The 19,564-nt window shown below is 38.9% G+C and overlaps 1 protein-coding gene across 1 annotated transcript; it reads right to left on the bottom strand.

Moving 5' to 3' along the window:
• Positions 1-2,971: 2,971 nt before the first annotated feature.
• LOC309961952 (uncharacterized protein C3orf85) lies at positions 2,972-18,899 on the bottom strand (the record flags this gene model as incomplete). The annotated part of the gene is made up of 3 exons (XM_082839464.1): positions 2,972-3,061; positions 4,598-4,731; positions 18,851-18,899. The coding sequence occupies 3 exons, from the start codon at positions 18,897-18,899 to the stop codon at positions 2,972-2,974; spliced, it is 273 nt and encodes a 90-aa protein (XP_082695590.1).
• Between the last annotated feature and the right edge of the window lie 665 nt (positions 18,900-19,564).

The following is a 19,564-nucleotide window of genomic DNA, read 5'->3' as shown; positions in this document are numbered from 1 at the left end:
GTCTTTAAAAAGGCAGATTTTACGTACAATTTATAAATTAGATACAGACATAAAGGACTCCCCCACCCCTACCAAAAAAAATCACTATGTCAATTCACATACCACTGGGAAAATAATCAGTTAGAGTGAGTCAGCCAGATAATTGGTACCTCAATATGATCAATATCTTTAAGCCCTGAATTCAGAGTTCTTGTAGTCTAAGGCAATTTTGTATGCAGATGCTAAATATGCATTACCTGGGTTTTCTTGAATCCTATCTGTACAACTGAGTAGTCACCTCTTCCTGCTCAGCTATGTGGAAGTTAACTACTAGATTTCTACATAAATTATTTTAGGTGGACCTAGGTTGTCTCTGTTTTGTTTGTTCGTTTTCTGACATCCTGTTAATTTCTAATAATTTCTTAAAATTGTTTAGACAAGAAACTGCCTTTCCATGCTTGTTTGATCAGATAACAACCTAATTGCAGAATCGCTTCTTAGTGTTATCTAAATCAAAATCAACTTGGCAGCTAACTTACAATTTCCCATTATTAGTGCCCCAAGCACCAAGCTTCTTTCTTGTGGTATACTGAATAAAATGAATGGATGAAAGTCTTTTTCTTTTTTTTTCCACCATATGTTGCTCCAGTCACAGCTTGGTGAGTGTGTGTGTGTGAGTGTGTGTGTGTGAATATGTGTCGACAATCTAAATAACTTAAACTATGTTGTAGTAGTTAACTTTATGTGTCAACTCAGCTGGGCCACTCTGCCCAGATATGTGGTTAAACATAATTCTGGGTGTTTCAGCAAGGGTGTTTTTGGATGAGATTAACCCTTAAATTGGTGGACTTTGAGTAAAGCAGATTGCCCTCCATAATGTGAGTAGGCCTCATCCAATCAGTTGAAGGCCTGAATAGAACAACAGGCCGACCTCTTCTGAGCAAGAGGGAATTCTACCAGCACATGGCCTGAGGACTTAGACTGCAAGATTGGCTCTTCCGTGATTTTCTAGCCCAATGGCCTTTAGACCTGAATTGCAACGTTGGTTCTTCTCTGGTCTCCAGTCTGCTAACCTACCCTGTAGTTTTGGACTTGCCAGCATCTGTAAACATGAGTCAATTCTTTAAAATAATTCTCTTTTTATTCATATACACATTCTATTGATTCCACCTCTCTGGGAAACTCTGACCAGTACATAGGCATTCTCTAATTTTTTATTAAACAATCAAAGAGTAGAACTTTGTGGTAGCAAAATGTATATTACTGTTGTCAAGTTTGTTTCTTAGTGCAAAACCAAATGATTCGTTTTCTTTCTCTTGTCTATTCAGTTGTGTTTTGATTTAAAAATCTACGTTTATATGTATTAGAGATGAATAACAGTTAACACAATAAATTACGTATTAGTCTCAAATTTCTCACTGAGAATACCTCTAAGGGATGGGATAAGAAATGCAGAATATTGAGCAGCTGCTGGTGACCTTCTGGAGAAGAAAGTGCTGGGCCAGCGTCTTTACAGTGCAGCTCCTTGGCATCTGATTTTTGTTGCTGAAAAAGTGCTTAAGACTGTTTTAAGACCACATAAGACCAACTGTGGTCTTGTGGGGGATGTTTCTATTTACCAAAAGAAATCCTGAAGAGACCAATTGACCTAGGTATACAGAGAAATAGACTTCTGAAGGCAAAAAGTCCACTTATCTGTGATTATGGGGGGCAGTCTTGGTGATTGGGTAGATCATCTTTCAGTACTTCTCAAGCTAGAGTACTGAAGTATTCCATGGATATATGGGAAACTATAGGATAAATGTAGTCCAGTTTTCCATAGAGTCAATTTTTCAGCTTTATTGGAAAGATTAATAAAAGCACATGGCCAGTGAGTTTAAAATGTTATTTCTATCAGTTTTTTTATAACTACAGAAAGTTTATTAGTGGTTACTAGGCCTGGGGCATGGGGGGGTTGGGGAGTGACTGATAACGGGTGTGAGATTTCTTTAAAATTATTTCATAGTGAAGCAAACATAAATATACTACAGACCAGAATGCACAACTTGCACAAATTTTACGAAATTGCTAAGGAAGACTTTACAGATACGTGGCTTCCAGTGGATTCCTAATCATCATGTTTCCCAGTATGAGTTAAGATTTGATTCTCTATTGCCCACAGCAATACAGCTTTTTTTTTTTTTTAACTTATTTACTTTTGGCTGCATTGGGTCTTCATTGCTGCATGTGGGCTTTCTCTAGTTGTGGCGAGAGGGGGCTACTCTTGGTTGTGGTGTACGGGCTTCTTGTTGCAGTGGCTTCTTTTGTTGTGGAGCACGGGATCTAGGCGTGCGGGTTTCAGTAGTTGTGGCACACCACCTTAGTTGCTCTGCAGCACGTGGGATCTTCCTGGACCAGGGCTCGAACTCGTGTCTCCTGCATTGGCAGGCGGATTCTTAACAACTGTGCCACCAGGGAAGTCCAGCAGTACAGCGTTGATTAAAAACAGTTTCAAAAATATGGTCTTGGAATGGACTGGCTTTAGGAAATGACAAGTATTGAAGAAAAGAGGAGAGGATGAGCTCCATTTGAGAGATCCCATTTCCTTCCTTGAATTAAAAGTGAACTAACTCTTCTAAAGAAGAGGCAACAGAAAGCCAGAGCTACGAACAGAGAGGCTTTTTTTCTTTTTGGACAGACAGTTTTAATGACACAACTGTTTTGTTTTATAGTTCCTTTTCCCATGAAAGCCCCTTTTTGGTAAATGTTATTACTACAGTCTCTATTTTAGTTCTTATTTTAAGAGCTACCATTTATTGAGAACTTCTAATTCTAGGTCTATATGTGGGTTTTCGTATTTACTCCTTTCAGCAGCTCCATGAGGCAGACATAATAAATAACCTAGTACACGGTATGGATTTGCCCTCAGGTCTCCAAAGCTGGTTGTTTGGGTACATCGCCACTTTTTGTCTCCCTCTATTCTTGCTATCCTGGTTTAACCAGCAAAGCACATTTACTGGGCAGTAGACATGTCAAGGGTGAAAGTATTCACATTCAGATAATACTGTGCTGTTGTTTTCAAAGCAGTCCATGTTTCATGAGCCTGCAACAAAAGGAAACTCGAGTCACGATCTCTGAGTATTTAGAACACATGTTGCATCAAGTATTCTGATTATCATGCAGGTATTCTCAAAAGACTGACAGAAATACAGTGGAAGAATAATACTGAGTAAGGTTTGGTTTTCACACTTTTAGTGACCTGTTTACTTCGGTGCTCAAATGTTTTGCAGTATGTGAGGGGCCACAGTATGAACAAATGTAGTAGGGTCTTGTTACATTATGGTATCTGTCAGTTGATTACAGCAATGGTCTACAATTATAGGCAGGAGTGTGCTTGAAAATTTCAATATTCCATAAAGAAGACACAGTCTACCAGCTTATGTAATTATTTAATTTGCTGAATAAACAAATGTCTTGTTTTAATACTTCTACATGATGCCTGTTGGAGAAAAACAGGTATAAAACTAAATGCATTATTCAAGCTGGTGGTTTTCATCAACAAATGATAAGCAGAAACTGATCCTAGTGGACGAGCTAAAACCCAGCCAAGCAGAATAAGGATAGGACCCAGGCCCCAGAAGAACAAGGACTTCAGTTTCTTTATGACATGATACAACCCTCATGCCTGGTGATAGTGAGAACCTGATACATGTGAAAAGAAAGAAAAATAAGTGAAGGAATTAATTAAATTATTAATTGTACATTTTTGTTTTCTAAGTTGCTAAATTGTAGAGGGAAATCATGAATAATTGAAATTCTCAGATAATTCAGCAGCTTCATTTGACCCGGAGTTTCAATGTCATTTTCCATCAAAAAGGTAAGCATGAAATAAAACTGGCTAATGAAAGTTTCTTCTTTGTTTCTCTTGGGGTGAGAATATAAGTAAGTAGGAAAATGTACAAGAAGCAAGCAAATGAAGGAATGACATTAAAGGCTTAGATAATTATCATGGAGGAAAATTAGTTACTGAACAGCTAAGGGGGAACTGAAATGTGATAATGGTCCATCCATCTACCTACCCAAACATGTAATAATTAGTTCACTGAAACTTGAGAATAATGACCTTGATGGATAAGACAAGCACCTTACCTTTGTAGTCTAGCTAGGGAGATTGGGTACATACGACAAATAATTCCAGGGTGACATTTGAGAGCTATTCACATGTGAACAGCCTGCAAAGGGGAGAGAAGAAGGAAGGACAAATGCCTTCCTGGGAAGAAGGAAAAAGCTTCAGAAAGGAGGGACATTTGATCTTAATCTTGAAAGAGGAGGTGGAATTTACCAAACGAAAGCCACTCCATGGGGAGGGAAAAGCAGGTATAGCTCAGGGCAGCTAGAGAGAAAAACTAGGAATTGGGCTGGTGGTATGTTAATGCCAGCTGAAACCATGCCTATTTAAAAAGAGAGATGGTGTGTATGTATAACTGAATCACTCTGTTGTACACCTGAAACTAACACAACATTGTTAATCAACTGTACTCCAATATAAAATAAAAAGTTTAAAAAATAAAAAAATTAAATTAAAAAAATAAAATAAAAAGAGAGATGGCGAAAGGCCATTTGTTTCTAATGCAAATACCTGATCAGTCAGTGTGTTTCCCCATGTATTCGGACTGTGATCTGGGTTCCAGTAATCCTGAAAATATATGTGTCTTTTCAGATGTAGGAACTGGTTTGATGGGTCCTCCGATAAAAATGGTGCTCCCAACGCTCCTGTAATTGAGTCCAAAAGCACAGCGTCTCTTAAGGCAATGTTTTACATTTCAGTGTTTCCTCTTAAAGAAACTGTGTCCTTTTAAAGCAGCTGTGGTCTTTGGGAGGATGGACAACTGAGAAGGAAACTCTGGAAAAGCTATGCCCTGGGGGAGAAGGCTGCTCCTCACTCCTGTGGCATCATTGTACTGTCACAACCCTATGTGACCTGCATATCGTACAGCATGAAAACCAGTGCTGTGTGGTGGTGGAGAAGATTTTCAGAGTTCCTGTTCACGCATGGGAGCCTGCAGACTTAAATTCAAATTTCAGCTCTGTCACTTTTTTAGGCAAGTTGCTTAGTTTCTCTGAGCTCTAGATTTCTTGTCTGTAAAGGGTACGATAATAACACAGTAAGACAATAACAACCTTACTATAAGGATTGGATACATTAATACATATAAACAACTTGGTTCAAACCTGGAAGTCTATAATCTTATTCTTGCTTTCCTAGCCTTCCAAAATAGAACATATCTTTCATTTTGAAGTAGACTGACCCAAATCTGACACTGTAGTTAAAATTGTTAACATTGATAGAGCCTTCTTTAAATCAAACAGGCTTGCATTTTCTCTCTTCTTCCCACTCTAGAATTAAGAAAAAAAATAATTTTTAAAACCCATACTTCTTTAGGATCTTGAAATTTTAACAGTCTATATTGTGCTTTCATTCTTTAAAAAACTGCAATCATGTTCAGAGTTGTAACTTGAATCAATATAAAGCAAGAACATATTCTTGACTTATTCATAATAACAATATAATCTGTTCATTGCTTGTGATAAAGAAGCATTTATTAAGAATCTAATTGTAAGTAATGTTACATTAGACACTCTACATCTTCATCATTAACAAGCCTTCATTGACCAATAATCTATAGATCAGGGTTACAGTGAGTTTTCTATAAGATATGAAACCTCTCTTCTATAGGAGAGGGGATGAAGGGTCTAAGATACAAAATAAAACAAGGCAACACAGGATTTGATTGTGCTAAGGGAGCTTAGGAGAAGGTGTTGATATGAAGCATTGGAGCACTGGAGCACAAGCAGACATTTTCATGGTCAGGGAAATTGCTTAGCCTATTCCTTGAAGAAAAGAATATATTTGGCATAATGGGAGAAGGGGCAAGTCTTTTAATTTGAAGCTGAAAGAATGATGTGAACAAAGGTATGACATTAGGAATCTAAAGACCAATGTCTGAAAACAATGGTTAGAGGTGGCTGGATTAGAGTTTTAAATAAATAAATAAATAAGTTAACACTTATTGAGCATTATGCTGAATGTTCTACCTGAATTACCTTATTTAATACTCACAACAAACCTAAGAAGTGGTACTGTCTATTATGCAGACAAGGAAACTAAGGCACAGAAAAGTTACATAATATGTTCAAGGCTACAGAGCTAGTGGGAAGGGGAGATGGAATTCTCTCTTCAGAGCCACTGCACTATATTATTACTAAGAGAGAGGAATGCTTGGGGCCAGATAACAGCAACAATAATTATAAAAATATTTTGTATTTACAGAAAAAAGGAAATAATCATTCTTTACACATTCCTTATGATCTCATGCTTTTCCAAGCTTGGCCTTGAGCTCTAAGCAGCATTCTCGTTATCAGCTCTAGTATTTCTACTTTAATTTGTCAATCTAGTCAGCTCTAGTTCTAAACAGATATTGAAAATGACAGCCTCTCTGGATATTATACATCAATCAAGCTGCCTCTGAGTGCGAAACACTGTACTGCTAATGGAGGATTGAAAAATGAGTCAGGGGACTTCCCTGGTGGCGCAGTGGTTAAGAATCCGCCTGCCAATGCAGGGGACACGGGCTCAAGCCGTGGTTCGGGAAGATCCCACATGCTGCGGAGCAGCTAAGCCTGTGCACCACAACTACTGGGCCTGCGTGCCACAACTACTGAAGCCCGCGGACCTAGAGTCCATGCTCCGCAACAAGAGAAGCCACTGTAATGAGAAGCCCGTGCACCACAATGAAGAGTAGCCCCCATTCACCGCAACTAGAGAAAGCCTAAATGCAGCAACAAAGACCCAATGCAGCCAAAAATAAATAAGGAAATAAATAAATTTTTTTAAAAAAGAACAAAGGAGAATGACTCAGATGTATTGTCCTTTTATAAAATGTTAGCAATTTTATTTATTCAATGATTTAAAAATAAAAAGCAAATGTCAACTTCAGAAGATAGTAGTAACAGATGCCAGAAGTAATACTGACCCGCTGCTAGGTAATCTAATCAATATAATCAAACTAGTATGTCTGTGGAAGCTATCCTCTAAGATGACCCCCAAAGATCACCGCCTCCTAGTATTCCTATCCTGGGTTGTCCCCTCTTTCACTTAGTAGGGTTGACATGTATAACCACAGGATAGTGAGGCAATGACAGTGTGTGATTTCTGTGGCTAAGACATAAAAGACATTACAGCTCCTGCCGTGCCCCGCTCTTGGATCACTTGCTCTAAAGGCAGTCAGCTGCCATGTGTGAGGGCACTCAAGCAGCCCTGAGGGAGAGAACCCCATGTCAAAGAACTGAAGTGTCCCACCAACAGTCATGTAAGTGAACCACCTGGGAATCTGATGCTTTTGCTCCAGTCAAACCTAAAGAAGACTACAACCCCCATTAATGTCTTTACTGCAACCTCATGAGAGATCCTAAGTCAGAACCCAAGACACTTCCAAATTGCTGACCCTTAGAGACTGTGAAATAGTAAGTGTTTATTGTTTTAAGCTGCTAAGGTATGGGGAAATTAGTTATGCTGTAGTAGATAACTAATACAATGCATTATAAGCACTAACAAATGTCAAGGTAAATTGTTAATCACCAGAGTTGAGACTAGGATGAAGTGAGGTCAGTACGGCATAAAATATAAGAAGGAATTAACTCACATAGAAAATGAATTTATGGTTACCAAAGGGGATAGCAGGGGAGATGGAGGGGCAGAGAGATAAAACAACAAGGACCTACTGTTTAGCACAGGAAACTCTACTCAGTAGCTTGTAATAACCTATAATGGAAAAGAATCTGAAAAAGAACATATATATGTATAACTGAATCACTTTGCTGTACACTTGAAACTAATGCAACTATGTAAATGAATCATACCTCAATTAAAAAAATACAAAAAAAGAAGGAATTAACTCTTAAGGTTATACAAATTTTGTGCCATAAGACCTCCACTTGCCTCACCCTAGTTCCTACTCTGAAAATCATTATTACATGGAAAGACAAACAATAAATAATCCTTGCCACTAAGGAACTCACATTATATTCAGAGTTTTAAAATAATTATAAAAAGGTATATTATGACTAGGTATCTGAAGGGGGAGTGATTAATTCCAATATTGGCAGGAAGACCTCACAGAGAAGTTGGTTCTGAGTTAACCTTCAAAGGATGTAAAGTTTCCACAGCCAGGAGGAAGGGAGTGGAAGCAAAAAGCATACACGTCAGGCTGAAGAAGCTTGGAGAGCCGAGGGACAGAGGATCAGAGTAAGGCACGTGTTCAATGACCCTCGCTTTGCCAATGTGATTGAAAGGTAGGGTTGTTTGTGGTGTAGATGTGTCAGAGATAATGTTGGAAAGATAAGCTGGAGCTCTATTCAGAAGGATTATTGCCATCATACCAAGGAGTTTGGACTTTATAAATAATTATCATTTCTGAACAAGAAAAATGATAGGATAGATATACTTTTAAAATTGTTTTATTGTGATAAAATATACGTAACATAAAACTTACCATTTGAGCCATTTTTCTGGGGTTTTATCTTGTTCCTTCATCTGGTACATAGCCCTCTGCCTTTTCATCTTGTCTATCTTTCTATGAATGTGGTTTTTGTTCCACAGGCTGCAGGACTGTAGTTCTTCTTGCTTCTCTGAACCTTTTTTTTTTTTTTTTTTGCGGTACGCGGGCCTCTCACTGTCGTGGCCTCTCCCGTTGCGGAGCACAGGCTCCGGACGCGCAGGCTCAGTGGCCATGGCTCACGGGCCCAGCCGCTCTGCGGCATGTGGGATCTTCCCAGACCGGGGCACAAACCTGTGTCCCCTGCATCGGCAGGCGGACCCTCAACCACTGCGCCACCAGGAAAGCCCTGAACCATTTTTTATTGTACAATTCAATGGCATCAAATGTATTCACAGTGCTAGGCAACCATCACCACTATCTCCAGACTTCATCATCCCCAGTAGAAACTCTGTACCCTTTAAACAATAACTCCCATTACCCTCTCCCCCAGGCCGTTGTAACCACCATTTACTTTCTGTCTCTATGAATTTGCTTATTCTAGGTACCACAAGTAAGAGGAGCCATGCAACCTTTATCCTTTTGTGTCTGACTTACTTCACTTAGCATAACATCTTCAAGGTTTACCCATGTTGTAGCATAGGCCAGCGTTTCATTCCTTTCTAAGGCTGAATAATATTGTGTATGTATATGCCAACATTTTGTTTATCTATTCACAGATTAACCTTTGCAAAGTCCTTTGTCAGTGTTGTGGAGGACAGGTGGTAAAAGGAAGAGAGCAGAGCGAGAGATACAAAGTCGGATGCTCTTCGAATAGTCCAGATGAGAGATTAGTAGGACCAGAATCAGGTAAGTGACAGCAAGAATGGAAAGACAGGATTGATTTGGAGAGAACAGGAAACTCTCATTCATTTGGGCTGATTTCTGTGGATGAACCAGCATCAAAACTTTGGTTTACCTGGGATGTGTTAATAGGCGACTTTTCAAATTTCTCTTCATTCTTTTTGAAGAAAATGTGTGTTACAGTGTTACATGTTTAATGTAGATTTGTTCTGTTAAAAAAAGGGAAACAAAGGTAGTGGCTAGGCAAGTAGACCCAATACCATCAATATCTAATAAATATTTCTAAAAAAACTATGTTTAGAATATAATTTACAGCCACATAAGAAATTACAGTAATTGCTTAAAATAGTGTTACTTGGAATCATCCAAAAGTAAAACCAATATTCTGTACCATAATTATCCTGGTGCATTGTACAATAACTAAGAAAAAAATGCTATTCATAAATCTTAGCAGAGAGGCATGCTTTAAAATATAAGCCATAGGGGCTTCCCTGGTGGCGCAGTGGTTGCGAGTCCGCCTGCCGATGCAGGGGACACGGGTTCGTGCCCCGGTCCGGGAGGATCCCATATGCTGCGGAGCAGCTAGGCCCGTGAGCCATGGCCGCTGAGCCTGCGCGTCTGGAGCCTGTGCTCTGCAACGGGAGAGGCCGTAGCAGTGAGAGGCCCGTGTACCGCAAAAAAAAAAAAAAAAAAAAAAAAGCCATAGCTATTTTAAGCTCTAATAATTCTGTCTTTTGTAAATCTTCCATCTCTTTGCTTATGGAAAATGTTCCATCTCTTCTTCCCCCCACCTCCCAGAACAAATTTTCTACCTCAGCATTATGCACCCAACAGGCACCCAATAAATATTAATTGGTGGTGATAACATCACCCATGAGAGAGACAGAAAGCAGTATTTATTATCTTACTTCACAAATGAGAAAATTGATACACGGAGATGAAATGACTCACTCGAGGTCACATAGTAAGTCAGTGGCAGGGCTGGAAATAAAATGGAAGTAATATAGAAGGGCATGCTATTATCCTCTCTGCTTGAGAAATTTCCCCTCCCTTTTTCATTCTGCCTGATCAACCTTGAAAGTTAGTGAGAGCAAGATGAGAGTTTTGTGTTTGTAAGCCTAGATAATACTGCTGGGGATTGAAACTGTACCCTGAGTTTTATTATTCTTTCGGTTTTTAAATATGTGTGTGTGTGTGTGTGTGTGTGTGTGTGTGTGTGTGTTTTAATGTAGGCAGTATCAGCCAGGTTAGTTTTAAACTTTATAATCATAAGCTGTAAAAAAAAAATCTTCCTCTCTTCCTTTCCAACTCCCTATATACCCTCCTTGCTTTCATGCTGTATCACAGTCAGTTGTAATAGGACCTGTCAAGCTTCGTCCTATTATCTAAACATTTCTGGAATATCTTCTGTAGAAAAGTCTGTATGACAGAAATAAGGCAGACACTTAAGAGTGTGGAGAGATTTGAGATCACAGCTCTCCCCATGCAAGCCCAGAAGGATCAGAGATCCAGAGTCACTTCTTACTCCTGCATCTCCATTTTATGCTCTGCAAAACAAGGCTGGATCATATGATCTCTTTCAGCGCTAATATTTTGAACTGGAATATATTCATAACAAATAGGTCCTTAACTGAAAATTTCTTTCTCTGTATGGTATTATATCATTGGAAGCATACGGAATATGCTAAGTGGGCACAGCCCCTACTACTGTCAAGGAATTTACATGCTGAGACTTATTTCTATCTGAACTGAGACAGAAATAAGTGAAAGGGAAGTCAAAATAGACCTGGCCAATAATTAAAGCAAAACAAATAAAAATGTATTCTCATTAGGCACAAAGAGATGAGTGCCCATCACGGGCTGATAGGCAGTGTGGAAGTAAGGGAAGCTATATAATTAGAAGTGGAAAGACTTCCTATGTTGCCATTGCCCAGGGGAGGTTGAAAAAGAGTCTTTAAATTTGATAATGGGGAAATGACTGAATAGTCTATATACTATGCTCATGACCATGAAATGGTCTATATATTATACTCATAACTGTTCCTACTTATGGTAAGAACCTACACACTGAAAAGATCAGAAAGCCTGATGTGCAACTTAAGACGCAGAATGAAAGCACAGAGTCTGATGGCAGATTCCTTTTTCTCCCATGCAGAGGGGTCTCATTTAGAGCTCCCTCTTGGTAAATCCAAGAGACATAACTTGGCATGTCCAGCTCATTCTTCCTTTTTCTTCTTGAGAGTGAGCTGCCCTTTCTCAGAACTTGCTGTTCTGGTTCTGCAACCTGAAATCGTATATGAAATTCGCCCAATTCTGGGGTCCCGTCACCTGGCCCTGTACGTACTTGTACTATGCTACATTTTCCTAGTTAGCCTCTCAGTGATAAAGGAAATGGGTTGCTTTACATAATCAACTCTGGTTTATTTCTCAACTTGATCAAAACCAGGACTCAGAAGGGGAGTGTTGTGTGTCAGAAGGTGTCAGAGAATCCAACAGGTGTATTGTCACAGAGCCTCACTAAGAAACAGGGAAAAAAAAATAATTAAAAAAAGAGCATAGACCAGGGCACTCAACTAGCAGGAGCTTGTCATCCCTGGATGGCTGCAACTGTAAACTCCTTCCCTCATGTAACCTTCAGTGTCTATGAAGGATTCGATGGGGACAAAAGACACTAGAAGTCTGGTAGATTCACAGGACAGGCTGTCATCTAGCTATTTCCCTTAGGTGCTGGGTGATATTGAAGTTTGTACTGGAGCTGGAGATTAGCAGTACAGTCCTGCCACAAGCTCAAAAATACTTAGGAATGGGATTCTGCAAGTAAAGCACTTAGCACTCAGTATAAACAAGTAAAGAATAATATTTTTTTATTTACTATTTTGTTGGACTGAGTCTCCGTACCTGTCCTTAACATGTTAGGTCTTTAAAAAAAGATGAAATAAGTGCCCAGGCAATTATGTGTGCTTATAAATTAAGTACTAAAATAAAGTATAAATGGTCACTAGTAATTAAGTACAAAAAAGGATGGGGAGTAAAGGATATACAGATGTCTTGGAAATATGATAAAATTTTCAAAGATCTCTCTAATTGTAGGAGAAATTTTATAATTTTGTGAGAGATTAAAATACGCATGTTTAGGTTCATATTTTTTGGACTTGAATATTCTCTGTGTTGTAAAGAATTTTCTTTACAAATAACGAAATTGTTATTTTTTTCCTTCCCACTCTAAACTTTAGTCACTGACACAAAACTTTGTGGCAGAAGATTGAAGAGTTGTATTTTAGTAAAATAGATTCTCTCACTTGGCTGAAATTCACATAAAGTTGAGAGAGAGAGAGGAGAAATTTGGATTGTGAGAGAAAAACTGTGAAGAAGAAAAAAAAGGATGAAGGAGAATAGAGAAATCAAGAAAAGAAATCAAAGGAAGGAGAGACGGAAGAAGGGAAGTTACAAAGGTTACAAACGGTGAAAAGCCATGGGGAAAGGGGCAGGGCAAATAGGGGAAGTACAGGCAGAAAACAATGAGTTGATGGAAGCAAACTGGAAAAAAAGAGGTGCTGAACTACAAGACCAGCTTACAAATCCCCATGATTTTATTAAACTGTCTGTTAAAACACTTCGAAACTGAACTTTTAACTCAGGAACTTTGGCTTTATTGACGTTACCATTGGCTTTGGCTTTATTGACGTTACCATTGCCACTGTGTTGAGTACTTTGAAAAGCAAACAGAAACTGGTATTACCTGAGTTTAACTTCAATCTGTTTTAACCCGCTCTCAGTGCACTAACATACACCCACATACGTGCTCACACACATGGCACTGGCACGTCTTTTATTTGTTCTGAATATTATTTGACACTGGCACGTCTTTTATTAGTTCTGAATTTTGTGGACAGAGACATCTGTGACTCACAAAAGGCAGCATTTTATATGATTCAATCAGTGGTGACCCCTTCTGTGTCACTGCCTATGTGTGTGTGGATGGGATTCCCAACTCTAGAGCCATGACCAATGGTGGCACGTGGGTAGGAAAACAGTTTTTCTACAACATCAAGAGTGCTCAATGAACCTAGTCACGGGCAGTGGCATTTTTTCTCCCACCAAGTTATTTTCCAGTTTACTCTCACTACCCACCTCTTTGACAGCATCAATCAATCTTAAGCCAAAGTGAGTAGGTAAAATTAAGAACAAAATCTTGTTTTTTACATATAGTTCCCATCTGGTTAGGTAATACCTTTCAAAATTGAGTTCTTTTTTTTTTTTTATTTGGTTGTGTCAGGTCTTAGTTGTGGTGGGCGGGCTCCTTAGCTGTGGCATGCAAACTCTCAGTCACGGCATGCATGTGGCATCTAGTTCCCCGATCAGGGATCGAACCTGGCTCCCCTGCCTTGGGAGCATGGAGTCCTATCCACTGCTCCACCAGGGAAGTCCCAAGAACAAAATCTTATATAATAAACTAAAACTATATCAGGGACTACAGGCTCTCCGAGGAAGTGGAGGGCTGCAGTGATGACTGAGAAGGTCCATTCCTTCTATGCAGAGAGGAAGGCAAAGGGAAGGATCAGAGGTGCTGACAGTGTTGTGGGGAAGAAAACGTGAGCTTAAAAGCTCTTGTCAAAAACAAACAAACAGAAACAAACAAAATAACCTTTCAAGACAAAGAGGACTTGGTTACTAACTCTGGTTTGAAAAACAAGAGCTGGAACTATGCTAGAGAAACAGGCCAAAGGCAGTTTATTTCTTCCCCTGTCTAAAACCAGAAGCCATACTTGTACTTTATGGACAGATCTGATCATAAGCCAACAATATGGGCATGAACCCTCAAATTGTTTCATGGATGGGTCAACCCCAAGGACTGCTTTACTTACTCAGTGAAGCACTTTCCAAATATGTGCATTGTCCATATTTCCTCTTTATGAGAAATAAGGCTGTTTCATTTTTCAAAGTGCCCTGTTACAATACTACAAAACTATGGTAATCAAAACAGTATGGTATTGGCATAAAAACAGACATATGAGAATAGAGAGCCCAGAAATAAACCCACACACCTTCAATCAATTAATCTTTGACAAAGGAGGCAGGAATATACAGCAGAAAAAAGACAGTTTCTTCAGCAAGGGGTGTTTGGAAAGCTGGATAGCCACATGTAAATCAATGAAGTTAGTACATTCCCTCATACCATATACAAAAAATAATCTCAAAATGGTTTAAATACTTAAATATAAGACATGACACCATAAAACTCCTAGAAGAGAACATAGGCAAGACATTCTCTGACATAAATTGTAGCAGTGTTTTCTTGGTCAGTCTCCCAAGGCAAAAGAAATAAAAGCAAAAATAAACAAATGAGGCCTAATTAAACTTAAAAGCTTTTGCATAGCAAAGGAAACCATAAACAAAATGAAAAGTCAACCTACAGATTGGGAGAAAATATTTGCAAACAAGGGCTTAATTTCCAAAATATACAAACAACTCATACAACTCAATATCAACCAAACAACCAACCACATCAAAAAATGGACAGAAGACCTAAATAGATATTTCTCCAAAGAAGACATAGAGATGGCTGACAGGCACGTGAAAAGATGCTCAACATTGCTAATTATTACAGAAATGCACATCAAAGCTACAATGAGGTATCACCTCACACCAAGTTAGAATAGCCATCATCAAAATGTCTACAAATAACAAATGCTGCAGAGAGTGTGGAGAAAAGGGAACCCTCCTACACTGTTGGTGGGAATGTAAATTGGTGCAGCCACTATGGAGAACAGTATGGAGGTTCCTTAAAAAACTAAAAATAGAATTACTATATGATCCAGCAATCCCACTCCTGTGCATATATCCAGAAAAGATGAAAACTGTAATTTGAAATGATACATGCACCCCAATGTTCATACAATAGCCAAGACATGGAAGAAACCTAAGTTTCCATCAATGAAAGGATAAAGAAGATGTGGTACATACATACAATGGAATATTACTCAGCCATAAAAAAGAATGAAATGCCATCTGCAGCAGCATGGATGGACCTAGAGATTATCATACTAAGTGAAGTAAGTCAGACAATGACAAATATCACATGATATCATTTATTTGTGGAATCTAAAAAATGATACATGTGAACTTATTTACAAAACAGAAATAGATTCACAGACATATAGAACAATCTTATGGTTACCAAAGGGGGAAAGGGAGAGAGAGAAATTAAGAGTTTTGGAGTAACAGATACACAGTATTGCATATAATGTAGATAACCAACAAGGACTTACTGTATAACACAGGGAACTATATTCAATATCTTGTAATAAACTATAATGGAAAAAAATCTAAATTTGAATCACTTTACTATACACCTGAAACTAACACAACATTGTAAATCAACTATACTTCAAAAAAATTAAAAATTAAAATAAAAGTGCCTTGTTGAGGTGGAACAAGTTGAGTTTGGGGCTTTTCTTTAAATCAGTACAACTAGGAACTGTTCTTGATTATGTCCTGGTTTGGCTCTATTTTCTCAGATAAAATCACCCAGCTCCCTAACTTCTGACCTTTTCTTGTGGAACCAATGGCTACCATATTGGCTATATTACGTTTTTGGGAGGAGATCTTGTGTGCTCTGCTGCCTATCTGATGCCTGCATATCCCATATCTGGTACTGCAGTGACAGAGGGGACAGTTTGTGTGGCAGAAAGAAGAGTTTTGTTCACAGAAGACCTGGATGTAGAATTAGATGTAAATCTGGCATTGATCATTTTTGTAAAAAAATTTTATTTATTTATTTTTGGCTGCATTGGGTCTTCATTGCTGCACGCAGGCTTTCTCTAGTTGCAGCGAGCCGGGATACTCTTCATTGTGGTGCACAGGCTTCTCATTGTGGTGGCTTCTCTTGTTGTGGAGCACAGGCTCTAGGCTCAGGAGCTTCAGTAGTTGTGGCATGCGGGCTCAGTTGTTGTGGCTCCCGGGCTCTAGAGCACAGGCTCAGTAGTTGTGGCGCTCAGGCTTAGTTGCTCTGTGGCATGTGGGATCTTCCTGGACCAGGGCTCGAACCTGTGTCCCCTGCATTGGCAGGCGGATTCTTAACCACTGCACCACCAGGGAAGTCCCTGGCATCGACCATTGACCGACTGTGTAGCTTGGTCATTTAACTTCTCTAAGCCTCAGTTTCCTCTTTGTATGAGACTCATAACACCTATTTTCAGAGTGATTATGAGAGTTGAAGTAACATATGGAAAGGCCCTGACACATAATAAAGATTTAAAATAGTAATATTACTATTTGATATCTTATTATAGGAGAAGGCAATTCTGGACCTAAATACTAAAGAGAGGATTTTTGTTTTGTTTTTTTTTTAATCAAATCATGACACTTAGACTTCTAATTTTCTGACCAGGGAATCAGCCCCAATGTGTACAAGTTACTATTTTGAGAAAATCAGTAAAATAATATGGGGACTCTGCTTATAAATTTAATTAGTTGAGTAGGCTCTTCATCATTTTGGGCTTCAGCATTACCACTAGGGAAATGGATAATGAGATCTTTTCCCTACTTACTTCGAATTAAGTTCTAGACAAAAGTAATTTATTAGACAACTAATCTTTAACAGAGAAAAATTTTTTAAATAATAAAAATGAACTTTTAAAAATTGTTGTTTTGTTATGACAAGCAGAAGGGCTCCAGGGAAGTGCAGATGAATAGGCTACATTCTTAAATGAAAAAGGAGGGGGGAGTGGGTGGGGAAAGAAAAAAATTGGTTCAAGCTATTATTTCCTACTTTAGAGCTATGTGATTTAGAAAATGTCAGTTAAACTAGTTTTTAGTGTAACAAATGAATCTGGTTCTAAAGACTGCAGTCCCCTCCTCTTGTAAGCAGTAAAGGATTCTTTCCTGAGATCTGAAGGGTTAATCCAGCAGTGTAAACATCCCTCTATCCTTGGATTCTGATCCTCAACTTGTTCTTTCATGAACTTCAACTACCTAATTTTACTTATTTATTTATCAATCAAGTAAAGTTAGTCAAACCAGTCGTCTTTATAGGTAGACATATTTTCATCTCATCTGGAGTTAAAGTTAATTCCAACTTGTTTTTAAAGAAAGTCAATGAAAGTCTGTTTAAAGAACCATTTTCCTTTTGGCCGGTATTTTTTTTTTTTTTTTTTTTTTTTTTTTTTTTTTTGCGGTACGTGGGCCTCTCACTGTTGTGGCCTCTCCCGTTGCGGAGCACAGGCTCCGGACGCACAGGCTCAGCGGCCATGGCTCACGGGCTTAGCCGCTCCGCAGCATGTGGGATCTTCCCGGACCGGGACACGAACCCGTGTCCCCTGCGTCGGCAGGCGGACTCTCAACCACTGCGCCACCAGGGAAGCCCCAGGCCGGTATTTTTGACTCTGCAGTGTTCACAGGTGAATGTGGACCAACTATAGTGCTTTGACCCTTGCGATCATCCACTATCACCCACTCTAAAGTCAGCTGCATGGACGAGTAGTTAAGGCAAAACATTGTACTGATGGATTATAACCAGCCCCTGACTTCAGTTTACAGTTGCTCCTGAGACACGCTCTTAAACTGAGCCAGACTCACTTACCTCAGCTGGATGTGTGGGCTGTAACTGGGTGTGACTGTATTTGCCTTGATGATAACTGCTTAATAATAACTTGGCTAAAATTTGCTAAATCATTTGTTTAAACATGTCCTAAATGCAAAGTGCAATACAGATGATTAAAGCTCTTTGTTAAAATTATTCATATGCTTAGGAATACAGGGCTAATCATATACACACATATATATGTGTACACACATTTCTAGATTCATACTCTAAATATATATCTATATCTATCTGTGTGTGTATCTCAAGCGAAATACATATTTCTTTTGCTTGGGTCTCAAGCTTATCATAAAATTAGAAATTTATTATGATTTAAGCACCTTCATCAGAAGTATTTATAAATTATAAAGATTTAAGCATGAAAATAATTTACATCTTTATAAGCATTTGCAGTTTTGGATACAAAGTGACCTCTCAGTTCAATTCAGATATAAGCCACTGAGTTACTGGGTCACTTTGGCAGCAAATCATCTGGCCTTTGGTGCCTTCAGCACTTCTCTGAGCTACAGCTTGCCTAAGAGGTTAATGAATTCACACTCTCAAAGTCCCTTGAGGTTTCCACATAATTGTATCATGTACGTATTACAGTTTATAAAAGACATTGAAAATTTTTCTTTGTTCAAAGAGCACTTCTTTGGAGGTAGCAGTTAAATAGACTTCTTAGCAACAATAGCGTGTTAATACATAATTAGGAATAGAATGATTGCGCATACAATTAACACTAACATGTCCAAATCCACAGCATGACATAGTAGTTTGGTTTCCCCAACGCTTTAGAATTGGTCTATGAACAAAACATGTTTGTTCATTTCTTTAAAAAGTCAAAAGGGGTTATCAATCAACCTAACAGTTATAAAAGATATGGTAAAAAAAAAAAGAAATAGGCTCTTACCTATAAGCAGTGTTGAACACAGGGCCACTTGAAGCATTTTATAGGCCATGATCCTGTTTTGGAAAGAAAAGATTTATTTATTTTAATTTAGACTGAGCAAAGCTTTAGGGCATATGGGGTACTTTCCAGGAATATGAAGCATTTGCTGGAGGCCCTATGAGCTGAGACAATTCAGAGAGGCTGCTGCATGCATGAGATGGCCTTTTTATATAACTCCTACCTTTTTACCCTTTGGACTTTTTGAACTGACTTTTTACAGGCTGTTCTTATATGGGCTGTGTGTTTATTCACTAATTTTACCAGACTAATGTAATGTTAAAAAACATACCACAACAAAACAAAAAAGGTGAAAAAACTGGATCACTTACACATCGCTGTGGGGATAGAAAATGGTACAGTCACTTTGGAAAACAGTTTGGCAGTTTCTTACAAATCTGAGCATACAACTAACCATACAACCCAGCAACTGCACCACTAGGGATTTATCTCAGTGAAATAAAAACTTGTGGGGCTTCCCTGGTGGCGCAGTGGTTGGGAGCCCGCCTGCCGTTGCAGGGGACACGGGTTCGTGCCCCGGTCCGGGAAGATCCCACATGCCACGGAGCGGCTGGGCCCGTGAGCCATGGCCGCTGAGCCTGTGCGTCCGGAGCCTGTGCTCTGCAACGGGAGAGGCCACAACAGTGAGAGGCCTGCGTACCGCAAAAAAAAAAAAAA

Source organism: Leucopleurus acutus, assembly GCF_964270905.1.
Source record: "Leucopleurus acutus genome assembly, chromosome: 5".
Classification (NCBI taxonomy): domain Eukaryota; kingdom Metazoa; phylum Chordata; class Mammalia; order Artiodactyla; family Delphinidae; genus Leucopleurus; species Leucopleurus acutus.
This window is presented reverse-complemented; position numbering and strand designations above follow the sequence as displayed.